Source organism: Scylla paramamosain, chromosome 35 (genome assembly GCF_035594125.1).
Source record: "Scylla paramamosain isolate STU-SP2022 chromosome 35, ASM3559412v1, whole genome shotgun sequence".
Lineage (NCBI taxonomy): Eukaryota > Metazoa > Arthropoda > Malacostraca > Decapoda > Portunidae > Scylla > Scylla paramamosain.
The window spans coordinates 6,863,001-6,883,084 of NC_087185.1; the positions used below are offsets into that span (position 1 = coordinate 6,863,001).

General features: G+C 42.7%; 1 protein-coding gene across 5 annotated transcripts in view; it reads left to right on the forward strand.

Moving 5' to 3' along the window:
* The window catches only part of LOC135090608 (LIM domain only protein 3-like), a 104,530-nt gene that overhangs the window by 57,851 nt on the left and 26,595 nt on the right, over window positions 1–20,084 (forward strand). For all 5 annotated transcript variants that reach the window (XM_063987518.1, XM_063987519.1, XM_063987520.1 and 2 more), the window contains exon 3: window positions 381–506. In XM_063987518.1, coding sequence (XP_063843588.1) covers window positions 381–506 — 126 coding nt within the window. The remainder of the gene's footprint in view (window positions 1–380; window positions 507–20,084) is intronic.

A 20,084-nucleotide genomic window follows, 5' to 3' on the forward strand; every position in this document is an offset into this window, starting at 1 on the left:
TAGCTTCAGAAGAAATGGCACCATTATTTTTTTCTATTTTATTCATATCATATCACTGGAATCTAAATCTATCTCAGCTGGTATAATTAAGATATTTTCAAACTCCCATCTTGTCACTGGAATCTATACCTATCTTAGCTGGTATCATTAAGTTATTTTCTACTCCCACCTTGTCACGAATCTAAACCTATCTTAACTGGTATCATCAAGTTCATTTATACACCCATCTTGTCACAAATATAAACCTATTTTAATTGGCATAAATAAGACGTTTTTATACCCCTATCTTGTCACGAATCTAAACCAATCTTAACTGGTATCATCAAGTTCTTTTTATACTCATATCTTGTCACGAATCTAAGCCCCTTCTTTCCCGACAGATTGTTTGGGACCACCGGCCACTGCTCGGCCTGCAACAAAGTCATCCCCGCCTTCGAGATGGTGATGAGAGCGAAAACCAACGTGTATCACCTGGAGTGCTTCGCCTGTCAACAGTGCAACCACAGGTAAGTTCAGCGACCCTTCCTTCTCACCTCACTTTCTTCCTTCTCCTTTCTTTCCTTCCCCTCTAGTTCGTGTTTATCGCTTCCACGGACGAATGTAAGAAATTTATCATGAAAAGTGCTTCGTTGTACCTCATTTTTATCATATTTTTTCCTTCCTCCTCCCCTCCTCCCCTTCCTCTCCTCCTCCTCCTCCTCCTCCTCCTCCTCCTCCTCCTCCATCGTATTCACCGACCTCTGTAACAAATTTATCATCAAAAGCTTTTCATTGTCATCTTATTTTGTTCTCTTCCTCCTCTTTCTCCTCCTCCTCTTCCTCTTCCTCCTGTTCGTGTTTATCGCATCCACTGACCAGTGCAACAATTTATCATCGTCATCCTATGTTTTATTTTCATTTCGTTCCTCAGTTTATCCGAATTAACGAGTGTCATAAACTAGTTCGAATGTAACGCTTGTATAAAAAAAAGGGCGGGGGGATGGAAACAACAAAAGATAAAAACAAATATAAATACAGACGACTACAAATAACGCTAAAAAACAAGTATATCACAAATGTAAACACACACATACATGCACACGTGAATTAACAGCCCCCTACCAACACACACACACACACACACACACACGAACACACACAAGTACTATTCGATTCTTCTTTTGAACAAATATCAATGTTGTGATTGTGATATTTGTCTGTCCCAATCTTTCTCTTTTTTCTTCTACTCTTTGAAATTGAAATAAGAAAGATTCAATATCCCAGCGTCGGCAGCTTCCCACAATACTGCGCGCCAGTTTTTACCTGCCGTAGTCCGCTAGGAAATCACACACTGCTATCATCTTCAGAGGAGCAGGGAAATGGGACGGAGGAGAGAAATGAGAGAAGGGAAGAGACGAGAGGGAAGGTAGAGGAGGGGTAAAAATATGAAGAAAAAATGGTAATGTGAATCTTTCCTTCTTTGACTGTGATGATGGTGCTGGTTAGGTATTCTCTCTCTCTCTCTCTCTCTCTCTCTCTCTCTCTCTCTCTCTCTCTCTCTCTCTCTCTCTCTCTCTCTCTCTCTCTTTGTCATGTGGGTCAACCAGCCATGCATTAAAAATACTGCATTGTGTTTTTCCTCTGAAGCAGATAATTTATCGAATGAAAATCAAAACGCACACGAGACACTATTGCATCAGTGCCCGGCCGCCGCACGTAATTGGACAGGCAAAGCATGGCCCACATAATCACATTACATATTAACTCACACAAACTACATATGAGGGCTAATCACATAAAACTATGGCAAATACAGACACCAAACCCGCCCATTCTCAAAAGGCGGAGTGAACACGCACGGAAATTGTAAATAAAGAGGCTGATGACGCCGCGAGGAGCCAACACGAACTCTGCTACAAGTTTTGAAGCTTGGAGTTGTCGAGGGACGGGATGAGGAGAAGGAAGAAGAGGAGGAGGAGGAGGAGGAGGAGGAGGAGGAGGAGGAGGAGGAGGCTTGGCTTTGTGAAGGGGAGGCGGCGGTAGCGGCAGCGGCGGTGAGTTGAATCAAGGGGAGGCAGGCTCAGGGGTTGGGGAGGGCGGGGGAAGCAGGCGGCAAGGTAGTGGGGGCATAACAAGGCTGCAACACACACCCCGCCGCCCACCGCTGTTAATATAAACCGTCAGCCCACCGCGCCGTCTTGTAACACCGAGACGAAATGCAAATCATTCAATTTTCCCCCCGCTTCTCAATATTGCATACACAAGCAAACTGCCATCTGGTGCCATCGCGCGCAACTAAAGCAGCGTGCGAATCGTGCCAGCTGACTCCGGATTCCTCGGCTCTGTTTGGCTATTTTCCGGAGAAACGTTAAGTCTTCTTCTGTATAACCAAAACCTGCTTTTCAATCTGGAGTAAGTAAGTTTCGATCGTTCTGTCGCAATGGATTCTCGGGTTTAGCAGTAAATTCTCCCGCCGTATGATTCCACGCGGACAGTTCGGACGAAGTGAGAATTACACCTGACGAGTTATATTGGAGATTTGGGACGCCGAGCGCGGGAAATGTTCAGAAGATTCAAGTGTTGGGATATATTGGGTAGCATGTGGGCCCGTTTTTCTCCCGGCGCTTAAAAATGGCTGCGAATCTTCAAAACTTCTTCATTTGCCATAGCGCCTGAAGCCGAGCAGAGAAAGAGAAGACGAGGAGGAGGAGGAGGAGGAGGAGGAGGAGGAGGAGGAGGAGGAGGAGGAGGAGGAGGAGGAGGCGAAAAAGAAGGAGGAGGAGAAGAGGAGAGAGGAAGCTTGGAAGAAGGAATGAAAGAAAAACATTGGCTATTTATCTGCACATGACTCAATCGTGAAAGGCTTTGTTAGGTTAAGATGTGAATATGTTTTTTACATGCAAATAAGTACATGGATGAGAGAGAGAGAGAGAGAGAGAGAGAGAGAGAGAGAGAGAGAGAGAGAGAGAGAGAGAGAGAGAGAGAGAGAGAGATTTAAGATGAAAGGAAGGAAATTCATACCTCAGATTTCTTTTATTACATTTTTTTTATTTACTGTGTGTGTGTGTGTGTATATGTGTGTGTGTGTGTGTGTGTGTGTGTCAGTGCGCCCGTGTGTGTTTAGGCGCGTGTTTAAATAACCATTCCACAAAAAAAAAAAACACAATCAATGAAACACACACACACACACACACACACACACACGTATAGCTCGTACCAAAGTGTCTGTCTGTCCGTGCGCCTGAAACACGACTCCCAGCGGACAATATTTCAAGCCGCCTTTCTTCTCCTGATTGTGTTATTTTTCCTCTTATTTGTCTTATTGGTTGTCTTATTGAATTCTAGTACGCAATATTTATAGCGCGTGATTAGTTAGCCTGACACCTCCGCCAGCATAGGAGAGAGAGACAGAGAGAGAGAGAGAGAGAGAGAGAGAGAGAGAGAGAGAGAGAGAGAGAGAGAGAGAGAGAGAGAGAGAGAGAGAGAGAGAGAGAGAGGAGAAGGAGCGAGCATTAGGGATTGCGAGATGAAAGAAAGGAAGGACTGGAGGGATTCTGAGAAGGAAAGATGGAAGAGGAGGAGGGAAGGAGAGATTGTGAAAGGAGAGAAGGAGGGTAGACGCGTTAGGGATTGTGGGAGGAAAGGAGAGGACTGGAGGGATTGTGAGAGGGAAAGATGGAAGGGAAGGAGAGAATGTGAGGGAAGGAGGGAATGAGGGAAGAAGAGCGCGTTAGGGAGAGGAGGAAAGAAGGAGGGAGGGAAAATTTAGGAGGGACGGCGAAGGAAGGAAGGAAGGGAGAGGGCAGGAGTGATTGCAAGTAGGAAGAAGTGGATGAAACGAAAGGAGACGCGAGGAAGTATAAAGTGGGAGAAGAAGAAAAGATGGACGAAAGATGCAATGAAGTAAACGAATAAATGAAGTGGATGAAAAGAATATAAAAAAAGGATAAGAATGGATTGTAAATGATATGGAACATTGAATTATAAAAGAGAATAGGAAAGGAAAAAATGGAAGAAAGAGACGATGATGTAAGTTAGAAATAAATAAAAACGGTAGACTGAATAAACTAAAGGGATTGTATTGAAATAGAAATTGCTTAAAGGAAGAGGAATTGAATAGAAACAGATCATATTGCTTTTTCTTCTTCTTCTTCTTCTTCTTCTTCTTCTTCTTCTTCTTCTACATGTTATCCTGTCTCAGCATGTTTACTCAAGATCGTTTATGTGTCGTTCAATCTCGTTCATTAATATTTACGTTCACATTTAAGCAGAAACACAAACGACTCTCTCTCTCTCTCTCTCTCTCTCTCTCTCTCTCTCTCTCTCTCTCTCTCTCTCTCTCTCTCTCTCTCTCTCTCTCTAGCACATTACGAGTTTTTTTTTCCCGTCTATCTGATAAAGTAATTTTCCTCTCAACAGTAGAAAGCACTCTGATGTCTTTAGCAGGGAAGTGTGGCTCTTCGGGGACCACTAATTTTCCCTCTTTTCCTCCGCCGGGCGTCTTTGGCAGTTCTTTCTTCCGTCACACAGCCGGCGGGTTCTAAAATGCCGCGGCGGTGGAAGGACTGACGGAGGATACAAGGAAAGGGACTGCGGCTTTTGAGTCTTGAGGTTCAAAAACTCGTAAAGGATCTCGAGGTACAAGGAAAGGAGTGCGTTTAAGGACTTGAAGACTAAACAAAGGGACCTAAAAGGGAAGTACAAGGAAGGGCATTGTGGCTTTTGAGTGTTCAGATTCAGGGACTCAAATGATCTCGAAATACAAGGAAAGGAGTGCGCAAAAAGGATTCATACAAAAACACGGTGTGTGTCTATGGGGGTTATTTAAAGGAACTCGTAGAAGATAAAGGAGTCAGTCTGAAGATTCGAGGACTTAAAAAGGGGAATTTGAAAGAGGACTAATGTACAGAAAAGGGGTCTGATTAAAGATCTGAGGATTTAAAAAGGGAGACATAAAAGGGGGGTTCGAGATGCAAGGAAAGGGAATGAGTTTAGAGGTTTGAAGACTTAGAACGATACTCATGAAAGAAAATGGAGTGTCGGAAGGCTTAAAATAAAAGGAATAAGGAAAGGGAATCCATGTTTAAAGCTTCGTATAAGGACTTAGAAAGGGTTAAAAGAAGTTCCTCGGAGACTTAGAAAAGGGTATAAAATGACATTCACTCTGGTTCAGACACGAGATACAAGGAAAGGGAGTTCACGTAAGGGCGTAAGGAGGAGTTAAGGGGAACGCTGGCTACGAGACCTAAAAAGGGTAGAATGGCGCGGCCGTGTAGGGTGTCAGGAATATCATTAACATCAGTGATTAGCTTAGCGCGGAGCCAGACAAGAGTCCCATTGTGTTAACCGCGAAGCCAGACCAAGAAATTAGTAACTCGTTGATTAATGAGGTTAAGAAACTTGGCTCACGCTTCTCGTTAACGTTACGATATAGAAGTGTTGAACGTAATGACGGCAGAGGAGTGTTGAATAGAATAATGATATAGAACTGTTAAAAATAATGACGATATAGGAGTGTTGGAAATTATTATGATATAGTGCTGAAAAAATAATTATACAGAACTGTTACAAAAAAAAAAAAAAGAAAAAGTAATGACGATATAGAAGTGTTGAACGTAATAACGATATGGAAATGTTCAGAAAATAATGACAAAGAATTATAAAAAGAAGAAATTAATGACGTGTTGCGAATAATGACGATATGAAAATGTTGGGAAAAAGATGATACAGAATAATTTAGGAATAATTATGACGATATACAAGTGTGAAAAATAGTGATAATATAGCAGCCTTGAAAAATAATTATATTGGAGGTGTTTACGAAATAATGAATACAGAAAAATGTCGAGAGAAAAAAATAATAAACTCAGCAAATAATAAAAATAAAAACAAAGCAAAAAGAATCAACACGAGACATTTGAACATAATATACTAAAAAAAAACAAAATAGAAACGTAAAATAAACCGAGAAATTAAAGGAAAAAAAATAAAACAAGCAGACAACACTTACAAAGGAGCTAAAGAACACATCGTAAAACATTAAGAAAACACTAATGTAAACCTCAATCATAGAACAAGACGGAGAAGACAAGTGAGGCTTAAGGTGGACTGGATAAAGGAGGCGGCGGAGGGCGGAGGGAGGCAATATGAGGGAAGGCCAAGAGAGGGGAGGGGGCGTCGATGAGAGGTGCCCTGTCTGGACCCTCGCGGCGGACGGTCCAACAGTGCTTCGGTCCAAAGAATTCCCATTAGCTTGTGATTTTCGCCAAGCGGCCGGAAAGGTGTTATTGCGCATGCCTTTCCACGTGTGTGCCCTGACGTGATTGTGTGTGTCATGGAGGAGTTTTTTTTTTTTTTTTATGCATGTTGAAATGGAATAGGAGTGATTTATCTATTTATTTGTTTATTTTTTTCTTTATTCTATACACATGTGGCAGAAAAAAAAAAAACAGAAAGCGGTATTTGTTTTTTTTCTGTGTTTGGTTAAAGTAATGTGAGAAACGTTCTTTTTTCTTCTTTGTTTGTTTTTCTCTCTGTATATGTGGTGGAAATAGATCAAGTGGTAGTTTGTATTCTATTTCATTTGTGTATAGCAGAAATAGATTCAGTAGCAGTGTCTTTTCTTATTCTCTTATGCTTAGAAGAAAAGCGATAGATCTCTTTCTTGTAACGCTATCGTATGTTAGAATTATAAGAATTAGCCATATATATATATATATATATATATATATATATATATATATATATATATATATATATATATATATATATATATATATATATATATATAGTTTACATTTTTTTACGCCATAGAAATATCAGAAGCCCTAGATTTATTTTATAATTTCCTGTATAAATGATGGATATGTACACATGGTAGCTTGTACTTAGTTTTCTTTTTTTCTGTTACGTGTTTTAATTTTCTTTTACGTGATTTACTTTTTTTATTTTCTGTTACGTGATTTCCTTTTCCTTTTAAATGAGCTACGTACTTTTTTTACGTCTCTTACTTTTCTTAACACGTGATTTACTTTATCTTTTACGCGACTTACTTTTTTTTTACAAGAAGCAGAAACAGAAGGAGTATTAATAGTGTTATTTCTTGAAATGGATATACAGGATGAAAAAAAAAAAAAAAAAAAAAAAAACGATGGGAGGGATAAGTGGATGATACTTGTGCAGTGATAACTGAGGTCGCCTTGTTAGTGTACAAAGAAGGAAGGAAAAGGGGGCTTTTGCTTAGGCGGGATAGGATGTTCATATGTAAGTAATCGGATTAAAAAAGCAGATTAATCTACTACGACAACGAACAAAGACAGAAAATATTCATCCCTCGCACGTTTCTGGCTACAAAACAACAGTGGTTTGATTTACATTCTTATAGACAATGAAAAGGAAATATTATCGATTAAATAAAGGAAAAAAATAGAAAAAAGTAACATTTGGTGCGACGGAAGGAGCAAGACAAGAAGTTACATAGAAAGGTGAACAGAAAGATGATGACTGAGAAGGTAAAAATAAAATTGAGAAGGAATATAACGAAAACAATAACGGATAGAAAAAGAAATGATTGCTTGATCAGATAAAGAGGAACAGAGTTGCATGGGAAGGTGAACAGAAGGGCGATGATTGAGAAAAAAAAAAAAAAATCAGGTCATGAAGAGGGAATCTAAAGGAACACACCACAAATAAAAAAAAAAATATTGCTGGTACAGAAAAGAACAGAGTTACATAGAAAGGTGAACAGAAGGACGATGATTGAGAAAGAAAGAGAAAAAAGTCTTGAACAGGAGAACGATGATAGAGAGGAAATCAAGACACCGGGAGAGATTACATGAAACCGAATATGGCGGCGAGAAATTGAAGACAACACACAGGATCTGATAAGTTGATTACCACAGGGAGGAAGAACAAAATGAGAGGCGTGAGGGCGGGCAGGTGCGAACGGCCAGGTTCCCGCACTCCAACCACTCTGCCACTCCACTCACTCCAAGGATGAAAAAGTAAATAAGTAAATAAGCAGTAGGTTCTTGGTTGGACAGGTTACGGGATTCGAACCAAGAAATTTCAGGGACGTTTCGAAGCTTCCATTAACACTTCGTCAGGTGTTTTGTGATTTTTTATCCTATTGAGATCCACAGACTCTCCCGACCACTGACAACTGCCACCTGAGCATCCTTTACTCCTCCTCTTCCTCCTCCTGCATCCTCTCCTCCATCCTCCTCTCGCTTCGGTGAATATAATTTAACACTATAAAATTATTTGGACCCTCTACCAAAGCCCCCATCCATCCTTGCTCTCTAAAAACCTATCCTCCTACCCCCTCCTCCTGTCCTATCTTCCTTTCTCTCTCTCAGCCTCCTCCTCCTCCTCCTCCTCCTCCTCCTCCTCCTCCTTTGGCCATTCAGCTGTGGATGGCACAGGCTTCTTCGAGGTTAAAATACCGAGGAGGGAATTCATTGTCCGCGTAACATGAGTTCCAATTTTCCTTGACAATTTACATTTAATTATCGCGAGGAAATTGGCTCAGAGGGAGAAAAAAAAAAAAAAAAAAAGAGGGGGTCGGCGGGAGTAGGACGCGTGGCAACAGCGGAAAGAGGTGCCACTTAGGGTATTATGCCATTATTTCCTGCACATTTTTATCTCTCTATTAGATGAAAATTATATAGGGATTTCCATTACCTCCCGAACCTTCGTCTGCCAAGGCTACAAAAGGTTCCATTTAATATCACACCCTTTTCTTTGCACTCTTTCACATATTATTAAAGGAGATTTTCCCACAAGAATTCGTTCAATCCACCAGGGACGCTCAACACGAGGCTTCAAGTTCCATTTTCATACGTTCAGTGTCAACAAGAGGGAGACACCGCTGGCCGAGGGAGTTAGGGAGTAGGATGGCAGGATGGTAGGATGCCGGGACGCCCTTGTGAGCGGCCCGTCGATGAGGGCGTGTGACTGACTGCCAAACGGGGTAATTAGATTAGACAACTCCTGCTGCAACAATTACCGACGTCCTCGCTAATACTCCTAAAGTCGTTTACCTCGTTTACCCTGACGGCGTGACCACCTCCATCGTGTGTGCGTGTGTGTGTGTGTGTGTTCCCTCCGCACGCTCGCTCCCACCACTTCCTCTCCTCAAATCACTTTTAATAGCACAGGACGCCACTTGATTCCGCGTTGTTAGTGTCTCAAGTCATCCGTGAAAGTTAATTGAGTGTTTTGTATTCCACCTTCCTGTCTGTTTAAGCTAAAAAAAGGAGGTTTGTGCTCTGCTTATTACGACCTCGAGGCCAGAGAGGGGAGGGACTACAGTGGAAGGAAGAGGAGGAGGACACGAGGGGCAGGGAGAGGGGACTTGAATGGGCAGGAACATTACATATGGGTCAGAGGGGCTGGAAAAGGGGTAATTCTAGAGGGCAGGGGGGCTTGAGAAGGGGGAAGGAGGCTGGGGAAGAGAGTGAAAGGTTAAAGAAGTGAAAAGGGAAGGGGTTGGAAGGGGAGAGTTTGGAGTTAGATTACATAAGGTTAGTTAGGTTAGGTTAGGTTAGAATAAGGTAGGTTAGGTTAGGGTAAGGTTAGGGGGCAGTCTGAGAGGAGCTATAATAGGAGAGGATGGTAGTATGGGAGGTAGGAGCGGTGGTGGTGGTGGTAGTGGTGGTGGTAACGATGGGGGAGTAGCGGAGTTGCCTTCAGCCATTCCCGTGATTAGGTTTGATGCCTTTCCTCACTGCCAACTCCTGATTGCCACCCTGATAGGCTCGCCTCCTGACGCGGACCTTCCCTCACCGTCACGCCTCCGCCCGAACACTCGTTAAGCTCTGCACACACACGCGGCAGAAGGCGGGGGTGCGGCAGGCTGGCTTGGTATGGATGTGCTTGTACTGTATGTGCCTGTGTGTGCCTGCTCTCCCCGCTGCCTCCCGACCTGCCAATCCAGTTGCCCGACACACCATTGGCTGACCACCCTCACTATTACCATTACTGTCATCACCATTACCGCCATCACCATTACCACCATTACTATTACCGCCCTCGTCGCCACACGCCCCGCTTCGACATCTTCCGGACTGTCGTTTTGATTAATAAATTTGACGATGTTAATTTGTTCCCAACGAGGCGACGCTTTGCATATTTCCAGGTTGGAATTAATTACTACTTAATGAATCTGAAAAATTTGTTTAAATGGAGCGCAAAATGACCCGTCAGCTACACACACACTCTGACCGTAATTTGGTTTGGATCACTTAATATCTTAATTACTTTCTCTTTATGTTGCGACGATAATTAATACTGTGAGGTGACAATAGCAATCAAGGTTCGTTAAAATGCTTTGACAGTTTTTTTCACTGGTGCTGAAGTTAAATAAAAAGTGTTTGTGTGCGTGTGTGCTTTATATACGTGTGTGTGTGTGTGTGTGTGTGTGTTTTTGTGTGTGTGTGTGTGTGTGTGTGTGTGTGTGTGTGTGTGTGTGTGTGTGTGTGTGTGTGTGTGTGTGAGAGAGAGAGAGAGAGAGAGAGAGAGAGAGAGAGAGAGAGAGAGAGAGAGAGAGAGAGAGAGAGAGAGAGAGAGAGAGAGAGAGAGAGAGAGAGAGAGAGAGAGAGAGAGGAGAGAGAGAGAGAACGATAAAATTTATATATATTACCTGGTCACACACAATAATAAGCAATTGTGTGCACGCGCGCGCGTGTAAGAGTGTGACCACGCACATGAGCCAAGGTTTGTCTGGCAGCCACACTTAGGACAAATAAATCCCCTGCTGAAGTGTCATGCCGCTGAGAGCGTACCTGCCATCCCAGCGTGGTATAAAATCACATTGTTTTTGTTCCCCACTTAAGTTTCTTTCCTGAGTCAGAGAGAAGCAATGGCGAGGAGGGGCGGAGAGGGATGGGGTCTGTAGGGTAGGGGCGGGGCAGCTGCTTACCCACGCCCAGCGGCAGGGGTCAGCAAGCATGGTGTCCCGTGAGCAGTGCAGACTGCAGGCCCGGCGCCGCTGTCTGCGTGGCCTGCATGGGCGGCGCGCCTTGGTTATAATGGAAGCGGCACGTCACCGCCGCCCGGAAAGAGAGAGGTAATTGGAAATTCCTGGAGTGATGTTGCGACTCCAGAGTGGCATAAGTTAACTTTTGTGTTACTCAGCGCCGGGCATTATTACGACCCCCTCCCCTTGGGGCTTGTTAGGCCCCCGCGTGGCTGGCTGCTTCGCTGCCTGGCCTGGCGCGCGCGTGCACACACACACACACACACACACACACACACACACCACACACACACACACACACACATTATTTATTATTATATGTTTATTGACCACAGCAACAATGTACAAATAGAAATCTGATTAATAAATATTAATTTTTAAGACAATTCACAACCACTGTAGTCCATAAAAATAACTGATAGTAAAAGAAAACTAAAATTAGAACTAAAAACTAAAACAGAAGCATTAAACTAATGTAGATAAAACTTGTAAAACGTACACTGATCTCAAATCTTAAACAATATTAAAGATGAAATCTAATACAACTAACACGATAAAAAAAGAAAAAAAAAAAATTTTACAATAACAAACAAAACTTAAAAGGATTATTTAGAAGAATATATAAGAAAGAGACCATAGGCAATATCAAAAGACACTATTACAAACGCGTGCAATAAAGACATCCTTCAATAAAAGACACAAATTGAACATAAAAAAGTAATAGCTAAAAAAGAACTCAAAACAATGGTAATCAAAACAAACTACCAACATTTCCTCAGAAAATCAACATACTATAAAAGGGTTATAAACACATCATGAAATTTATATATTATACAACGAACTAAAAACAATAATGATAAAAGCAACTATCAATATTTCTTACAAAACAACAACAACGAACTATATTAGGTCTTAAATACATCCAAAATTTTATATATTATACAACATCTTTCATTATTATCATATTTATCTGAGAATAGGTCTTGAATATTAGCAAAGTTATACATTTCTCTCAGATGTTCGGTGAGGATGCAGTGTTGTGTTACATGTGGTTCTGTTTGTATTTCACCACATGGACAAAGTCTTTCTTCTAATGGCAATCTTCCCCGACCCCTTCTGTTCCACCTTCCCACCTCTACTGCGAGGGAATGGGCGGACACACGGAACCTCGTGAACGCAGCTCGATGGTGTTCATTTACATGTGTCTTTCCTTTATATACTGAGTGAACAGAAAGGTCGGGGTTGATTTCTTTATACGTTATACGCTTTGATGAAGTTGAGTGTAAGATACCAACTTTTAACTCCCTGACTCCCTCTTCTATGTCATCGTGTACAACATGTAACAAGTTGTCTATATAAGCTCGAGTCTGGTAATCATGATTCATGGAAATCTTTAAGGACAGTGCAAGTGGGTCATCCTGCATTCTCTGTCTCTCCTTCCACATCTTAGAAAAGAAGTGTCTCTGCCTGCTCCTAACTAATGCCTGTAGAGGTGGATAACCAGTCTCCAGGTAGCAAACATCATTACACGTTGTAAGTCTCACGTCTAGTAAGCATTTAAGTGACCAATTGTAGAGTTTTATAACTGGCCTTAGATCCGCATTCAGCCAGGACTCACAGCCGTATAGAATAGCGGACATTAAACAAGCATCAAAAACGCGTTTTTTTATTTGAAAAGGAATATCATTATTCTTTTTTAAAAATGAAATAAATTTCATAACGTGACCCATCTTAGAATCGGCATGAGCCCTGACTGATGCTGAGACCGATCCATCAGCTGTGAAAGGGGAGCCCAGATATATATAGCGGGTGCACCGTTCAACCACTAACCCGTCAATATGTAGAGACTCGTTGTCCTCTGGAGTACCGTGTATCACAAAGAATTTCGTCTTAGATGCGTTCACCTTCATTCCGTACTCCTCACAAAATCGTTTCGTGAGCGAAAGCTTCCTAATCATTCTATCACGCGATGTTGACAGCAGCACGGTGTCATCCATGAGTATCAGGACGTGTAACCATTTTAAAAAGCTGTCATCCTCACAGTTTTCTTTCACTAATTTAATCAAATCATTAACATAAATTACAAAAAGTAGGCAGGATGTTGGAGAGCCTTGGCGAACTCCCAGGGTGGTAGCGAAAACTGCGGTACCAATGACACTCTCGGTCACACTATACATGGCTCCAATAACACCCAACATCACCACTCCACAACCTAAACGTTTTCAAAATTCGTATTAAAATATGCCTTGGCACCAAATCAGTATGCTTGGCTAAAATCAATAAAAGTAACAAATAATGTCTTTTTCTTCTTTCTGGCTAAATCAGTTAAAATACGCAACGTCACAACGTGCTCTAGACAACCGCGTCCTCTTTGTGCCCCCGCTTGTTCCCGATACGGCGTGAACCAACGTTCTAACCTCGAACACAACACCATATCAAATAATTTGGAAATGCTGTTTATTATACTAATGCCTCTATAGTTTCTTGCGTCTCTCTGGTCACCTTTTTTGTGTATGGTGAAAACTTTAGCCCTAGTCCAAGATACAGGATACTGTGCTGTAGTAAAAACCATAATAAACAGTGATACGATGAGCATTAGCCAGTGAAGAGGTAACAACTTCAAAACTCCAGGTGCAATACCGTCCGGACCACAAGCTTTGTCCGCTTTAATGTTATTAACCTGAGTACTGACCTCGCCAAGGGTGATCGGATCATCTAAAACAGGAATCGAAACCGACGAGTCCCTGTATTCTTCAGTGATATTATTTCTGGCAGCACCCATTAATTCTTCATAGAAATTCTTAAATTCTTCATCAGTAGGCCTGACACCTGTACGGGTATCCTCCCTGCAAACAACCTTTCCAATTAATGGCCGGCCACACTCTTCTATCAATCCCTGTCTAGAAGCAGCCTGTCCCAGCGGGCCAGGCTGCTGTCACTCTGAGTACTGACTCGACCCTCATCCCTCACTACACGGCTGCTTCTCGCACACTCATACAAGACATCAGAAATATTTTGGGCAAAGTTGTTTACATCAATTACATTTTCATAATTAGATACATCAAGACTATTCACATTTACAAGAAATGTATCATGACTAACGTGAGAAAACTTTACGGGTCTGCGCACCAGTGGATCACGCTCCTCACTACTGATTAGTGACGCATGACCACCAAGATAACAAGCTCTCTTGTACAAACAGTCTATACTAATAGGTGGAACTTTAACATCTATGCTGATTGGAGCATGATCCGATGGCAAGCTTTCCACATTATGTACACGAAAGGACTTAACGTTACTGATAGCTTCACATGACACCAAGCAAACATCGAGTTCCGAAATCCCAATTTTCACCTTTGCGATATGTTTTCCCACTTTTGAAATAGATAGTTGGTGTTTTTAGATTATTTACAACCAGTAACTTGTTGTCTATACATATTGAGGATAACACGTACGCATTCTCGTTAGGGTTGTTCACACAGTCCGAAACAACAGGGTACTCGTAGGAAGTGAGCATTCGGCATTTCACTTAAGGCGGGTAGCTCACGAACATATTTACCAAACTTACAGTTCAGATCTCCCATTAGTAAGTACTGACAGTCACTATCACTGACCCTCTCTTGAATGGCTGCAAACGACTGCTGTGTAAAATACTCAGAATCATATGGCGGAATATAACAAAAGCCAAAAATTACATAAGGAACACATCGGAGCTTCAGCCATATCTGATCATTAGTACTATAATCAATGCTAGTTACGTGATTTGCTACAGTAATTCTTCACCATGACAACACACACACACACACACACACACACACACACACACACACACACACGAGAAGAACAAAAGCACGTCACATCCACGTCCCGCCTGCACTCTCTCCTCACCCTATAATTGACAATCAGGGATGACCGTCACAGCCCTTCAATCTCGCCTCAATAATTGGCGGGCCCGGAGAGCCGACTCCTTCAGACTCCTCCTCCTCCTCCTCCTCCTCCTCCTCCTCCTCCTCCTCCTCCTCCCTCCTCCTCCTCCTCCTCCTCCTCCTCCTCCTCCATCCCCCTCCTCTTCTTCCGTCTCTTTCTCCCTCTCCTCTTTCACTTTCTTAATCTCCTCATTTTCCTCTTCTTGTATTCTTTATAGTGTCTTAGTTTCTTTTCTTATCCAAATTATCATTTCCGTTACCATTTTTTCCACTGTACTTTTTCCTTTTGCTTTTTTCCTCTCTCTCTCTCTCTCTCTCTCTCTCTCTCTCTCTCTCTCTCTCTCTCTCTCTCTCTCTCTCTCTCTCTCTCTCTCTCTCTCTCTCCCGCACATTCATATTCTGTTTCTATTTTCGTTATTTCTTTTCTTCTCGTTTTTTTCGTATTTCTGATTCTTTCCTTTACCGGCTTTGCTTTTTTTCTTCTTTACTAATATTCACTTGTGAGACTCGGTTCTTCTTTCTCTTGCTATTCCTCCTCCTCCTCCTCCTCCTCCTCCTCCTTAATGTCCTGTTCCTAATTTTCAAGCTATAATCACGAAGCATCCATTCCTTCTCTCTGCAGGTTAGACTTTTCTCCTTCCATTTCCCGGATCTCTCCACCAGAGCAGAGAGAGGGAGAGGAAGAGGGAGAGCGAGAGGGAGAAGGAAAGGGAGGTTGAATACACTAAATGTAAACCTGGAAAACAACTATACAAGGTGGTGTGATATATAGAAAATACACAGAGAAGCACAGAAATACATCAACAAACAGACAGAAACAGAGACAGTGGCACAGAGCAGGGAGGTAACAGAGACAAATGGGTTCGAATCCCACTTAAAAATACATCATAGAAAGCGAACACACTCCACGATTTATTTACCCTCGAGATTGTGTTCGACTTCTGATTGTCTCCCGGTGAATACCTCGGCCACACCTGAGGATAGAATTAATCACCGCTTGCCAGGTGTTGAGGCTCTTTCCTGAAGGGGGAGGAACCTGCGGGGCCCCTAACAATCAATCATTTTCTGGAGGTGCCGCGTCCCTTGGGGTAGAAAATGGATACTCAGCCTCACTTTTGGGGACGAGTCAACTTTTCATAGTGATAATACCCACATAATGGCTGTAAAGGGAACGAGGTGTCTCTGAAGGACCTCAAGGTACGGTGAGGAGTGAGGGAAGAATGATGTGCTGGGAGGGGACTTGATGAGGGCTGCGTGAGGTCTGTGTGTGATGTGTGTGAGGCTGAGTTTCATGTATTGTAGCAGGGTGTCTTCGTTTGTCTGAAGTTTCGTAATGTAAAGCTACTTGTTGACTTGCAAGTTCTGATTCTGGGGAGGTGTGGGAAGCTGTGGTTAAGGTGATGGATTACAGCGAGGCAGTCACGGGGGCGGGGTTCTTGGTTGGAAGAGACCGTGATTTTTGTGGTGGTGTTTTGATGTGTGCAAGGTTGCAGTATGTGATTTTGGGGACCTTGTGAGGGTGTAGGAGTGAGTGTGCATATGTGTGTGTGTGTGTGTGTGTGTGTGTGTGTGTGTGTGTGTGTGTGTGTGTGTGTGTGTGTGTGTGTGTGTGTGTGTGTGTGTGTGTGTGTGTGTGTGTTGCACGGCTGGTCACCGATAGCGTTGTTTTCAGTGTGTTCCTGCGTTGGGTGTGTCCCGATCGCCTACCCGACCATGGAAGGCGGCGGTTTATCTTTCATACCTTCATGAGTCTGACCGAGGCAGTGCGCCAGCTTATGTTTGGGCCGCAGTCGTGTATGGCGGCGGTAACTCCTGACGGCGAGGCTGGAGGGGGCTAGTGGGCGCGACGCGGAGTTCCGACACATCCAGGGGCTCCGGGTCGCGGCCTTTCACGGGAGCTTTTGATGTCGCTCCACACGTTACTGAGTTGGTGTGCATTAAGGTGGAAATGACTGTTACGGTGCAGTTTCCTACCTGAGTTTTGACCAGTACACGTGAATTTCATCAAATTTAGAGCAAAGTTGCTTCCACAGTGGCAAGTGGACTGTCATTAAAGGCGACTCAATGACGGCCACCGCGCAGAAAGGCTCTACTTTTTTTCCTAAACTCACGGCGAGGAGTTACGGTTTCAAGAGTAGATTCCAGGCTGTTGTTGTGAATAAAAAATGAATTACACCTCCCAAGTTACTTTACAAAATTGTCCTTTTAGTTTGATTTGACTTGGGATGTGATGACAGAGTTGAGGAAATACCTCTTTTTTTTTCCTGTGTGTGTGTGTGTGTGTGTGTGTGTGTGTGTGTGTGTGTGTGTGTGTGTGTTAGCTTGCGAGTCGTTTCTCAGTGTCGTGGAGGGGAAGGGAGGAAGGGGCGAAGCGTGAATGCAATGTACGACGTGTGAACGCGGAGTAAAAGTTGCAATCGCTGCCTAAGGAGTGTGAAGGCCGGGGAGGGGGTGCGGAACACGGCGCGGGGGAGTGGGAGAGTGGCGGGGGGCGCGGAGGGGCGGGTGGAGGGATATGTGGTGGAGAGCAGGAGGCGTGAAGGTGGAAGCTGTGACTGGTAATCCATTAGCACGATCACGGTCTCTAATCCAGTTTTCTGCCGCGTTCTCCAAATACTGCGACACCCATTTGCAAGATGGCATAATCTGCAAATGCTGGGAGTGCTGCAATTTCCTCCTCCTCCTCCTCCTCCTCCTCCTCCTCCTCCTCCTCCTCCTCCTCCTCTTCCTCTATCGCCTTCTCCTCCTCCTGTTATTACCGCTGCTAAGTCTGCTACGGATAGTGTTTGTCCTTCGTCTATTGCTATATTTATTTACGGTCCGCTGAGAATAAGTATTTGTTGTATTCCTCCAGTGTTTTGCTTTTTTTCTCTCTCTCTCTCTCCCTCTCTTTCTTTTCTTGGATTTCCTGTTGTCGCTTTTTTACTCCCTGTATTTATGACTTGTTCTTTTTTTTTTTATTTTTATCTATCACTTTTACATATTTCACACCCTATATTCTAACTATAAAATTAAAAAAAAACACCTACGTTCTTATACTCTATTCTAAATTGCCTTACGGAAACACCAGCCTTACGGATATAAAAGTTAACTATTATCTCATTCCCTTTTTTCATTTGCTCTAAAATATCATCACTTTACATGTGTCTAAAATTCGGGTCTTGTCTCCATGCGAATCCTCCTCCTTTACCTCGCCTCTTAAAATTAAAAAAGAGAGAGAAAAAAAGGGGTAAGCTGCACTGTACGTTTAATTTTTCCCCTGTGCAAATATTTCCCGCGTCGCTGTTAAATATTCGCCTTAACATACTGTGCCTTACCTGAAATATTTACGCTACACATCCACTTTGAAGTAAAAACCGGGACCAAAAACACGCCTGTCGCAATTAATCGACTTAGTCCTCGCCAACAACGCTCAAACTATTTAATTATTAGCCTTGCCAACACCTTCCTAAGTAATTAATTCCAAGCCTTAGCTAAAATTCACCAAAACACGCACACAAGGGAACGTACGTACACGAACTCTCCACCTACGTACATGTAAGTATTCGTAACGTCTAGGTGTAGGTGTGTGTACGTGTGTGTGTACTTTGTGTGTGTGTGTGTGTGTGTGTGTGTGTGTGTGTGTGTGTGTGTGTGTGTGTGTGTGTAGGAATGTAAGTAAAAATTAATTCTGGGGTTTTCTTACATGGTCTCACGCCTACGCGCACACACACACACACACACACACACACACACACACACACACACACAAAACTCAATGTCACTTTTTTTGTTCCTTTCCTTTCGTCCGTATCTCTTTTATCTTTTCTTCTCCTTCTCCTTCCCAATTACTCCTTTTTCTTACCTGTTCCTGCATTCCTTCCTTTCCCTCCACTCCTCCTCCTCCTCCTCCTCCTCCTCCTCCTCTAAACATCCCAGCTCTCTTCTCTTCTTTTCCTCCTCCTCCTCCTCTTCTCCTTTCTCTCTTCCTTGCATCATCACTCTCACTCTTAACACGAGCTAATGAGTGTCTTCCTCCTCTTCCTGCCTCATAGCCACTCCATTCTTCCTTCAAGTTCTCAAGGAGGATCCAAGTATATATTCAGATACTCTTTAAAGGCATCGGATCTCATTATATCGGATTAAATGAAAACAAAAGGAAGGAAACGATTTTTTTTTTTCTTTAAGGTCTTGTCTACTATTTATTTACGTATCCTTTGTTTTTTTTTTTGTTTTTTTTTTTCTGCTGACAGTATAAAAGAAGCAGTGATTATTATTATTTTTTTTTTTACTGTATCTATTTCTGTTCGTTGCCGCAAGCTCGTTATGCACTAATTAAACGTCATTTTTTTTACCACAGTGCTGTCTAGTAATTCCCTCCTTATTCGTTTGTTTCCCGTCTTTCTGTTCTCCCGTGAAAACTGCTCTGTTGTATGCATTCTCTCTCTCTCTCTCTCTCTCTCTCTCTCTCTCTCTCTCTCTCTCTCTCTCTCTCTCTCTCTCTCTCTCTCTCTCGTTAAGTACACTTTTTATTCAGTCTTTCCTCCTATTCTATCCCTCAGCAAAACTTTCAATTTTAACAACTCCTATTCTCCTTTCCAAAAACTATTCCCTTCTATTTCCTTTCTCTCGCTGAGTCTCTTTCTCTCTATTCCTAACGCTTCTCCTCCCATCTACCTTCACTTTTATCCTTTTTCCCTATTTTGTCTCCAGCAAAAAAATAATCTCTTATCATCTATTCTCTTTTCTAAAACCAATATATTCCTTTTCCCTTTCTCTCGTTTTGTCTTCCTCGCGCTTCTACTTTTGTTCTCTACTCTATTAACTCCTTCCTCTTATTCTATTCCCAGAAAATAAAAAAAGCTTGTCTATTTTATCAACTCTCCTTCTCCTTTCTAACTCTAATCTATTTCCTTTCTCTCGCTGTATCTTTCTGTCCTTCTCCGGCGCCTCTTCCTCCATCTATTCTATCTACGTTTCCTTTTCCTCTTTATTCCCAGCATCCTATTACGTCTGATTCTTTCTCCTCCTCTCCTCTCCTTTCCCTTCTCTCCCCCACGCACACCAGACTCCTCTGCTCATATCAAAGACACATAAACAGAAAACAACAGACACGCTCTAATTTTCCGATTATCTGAAGTTTCTAATCTCACTAATGCATTGACTCTGTTGCCTAGTTTTATCTTATCTTCCTCCCTTTTTTATGCGCTACGGGGAGGGAG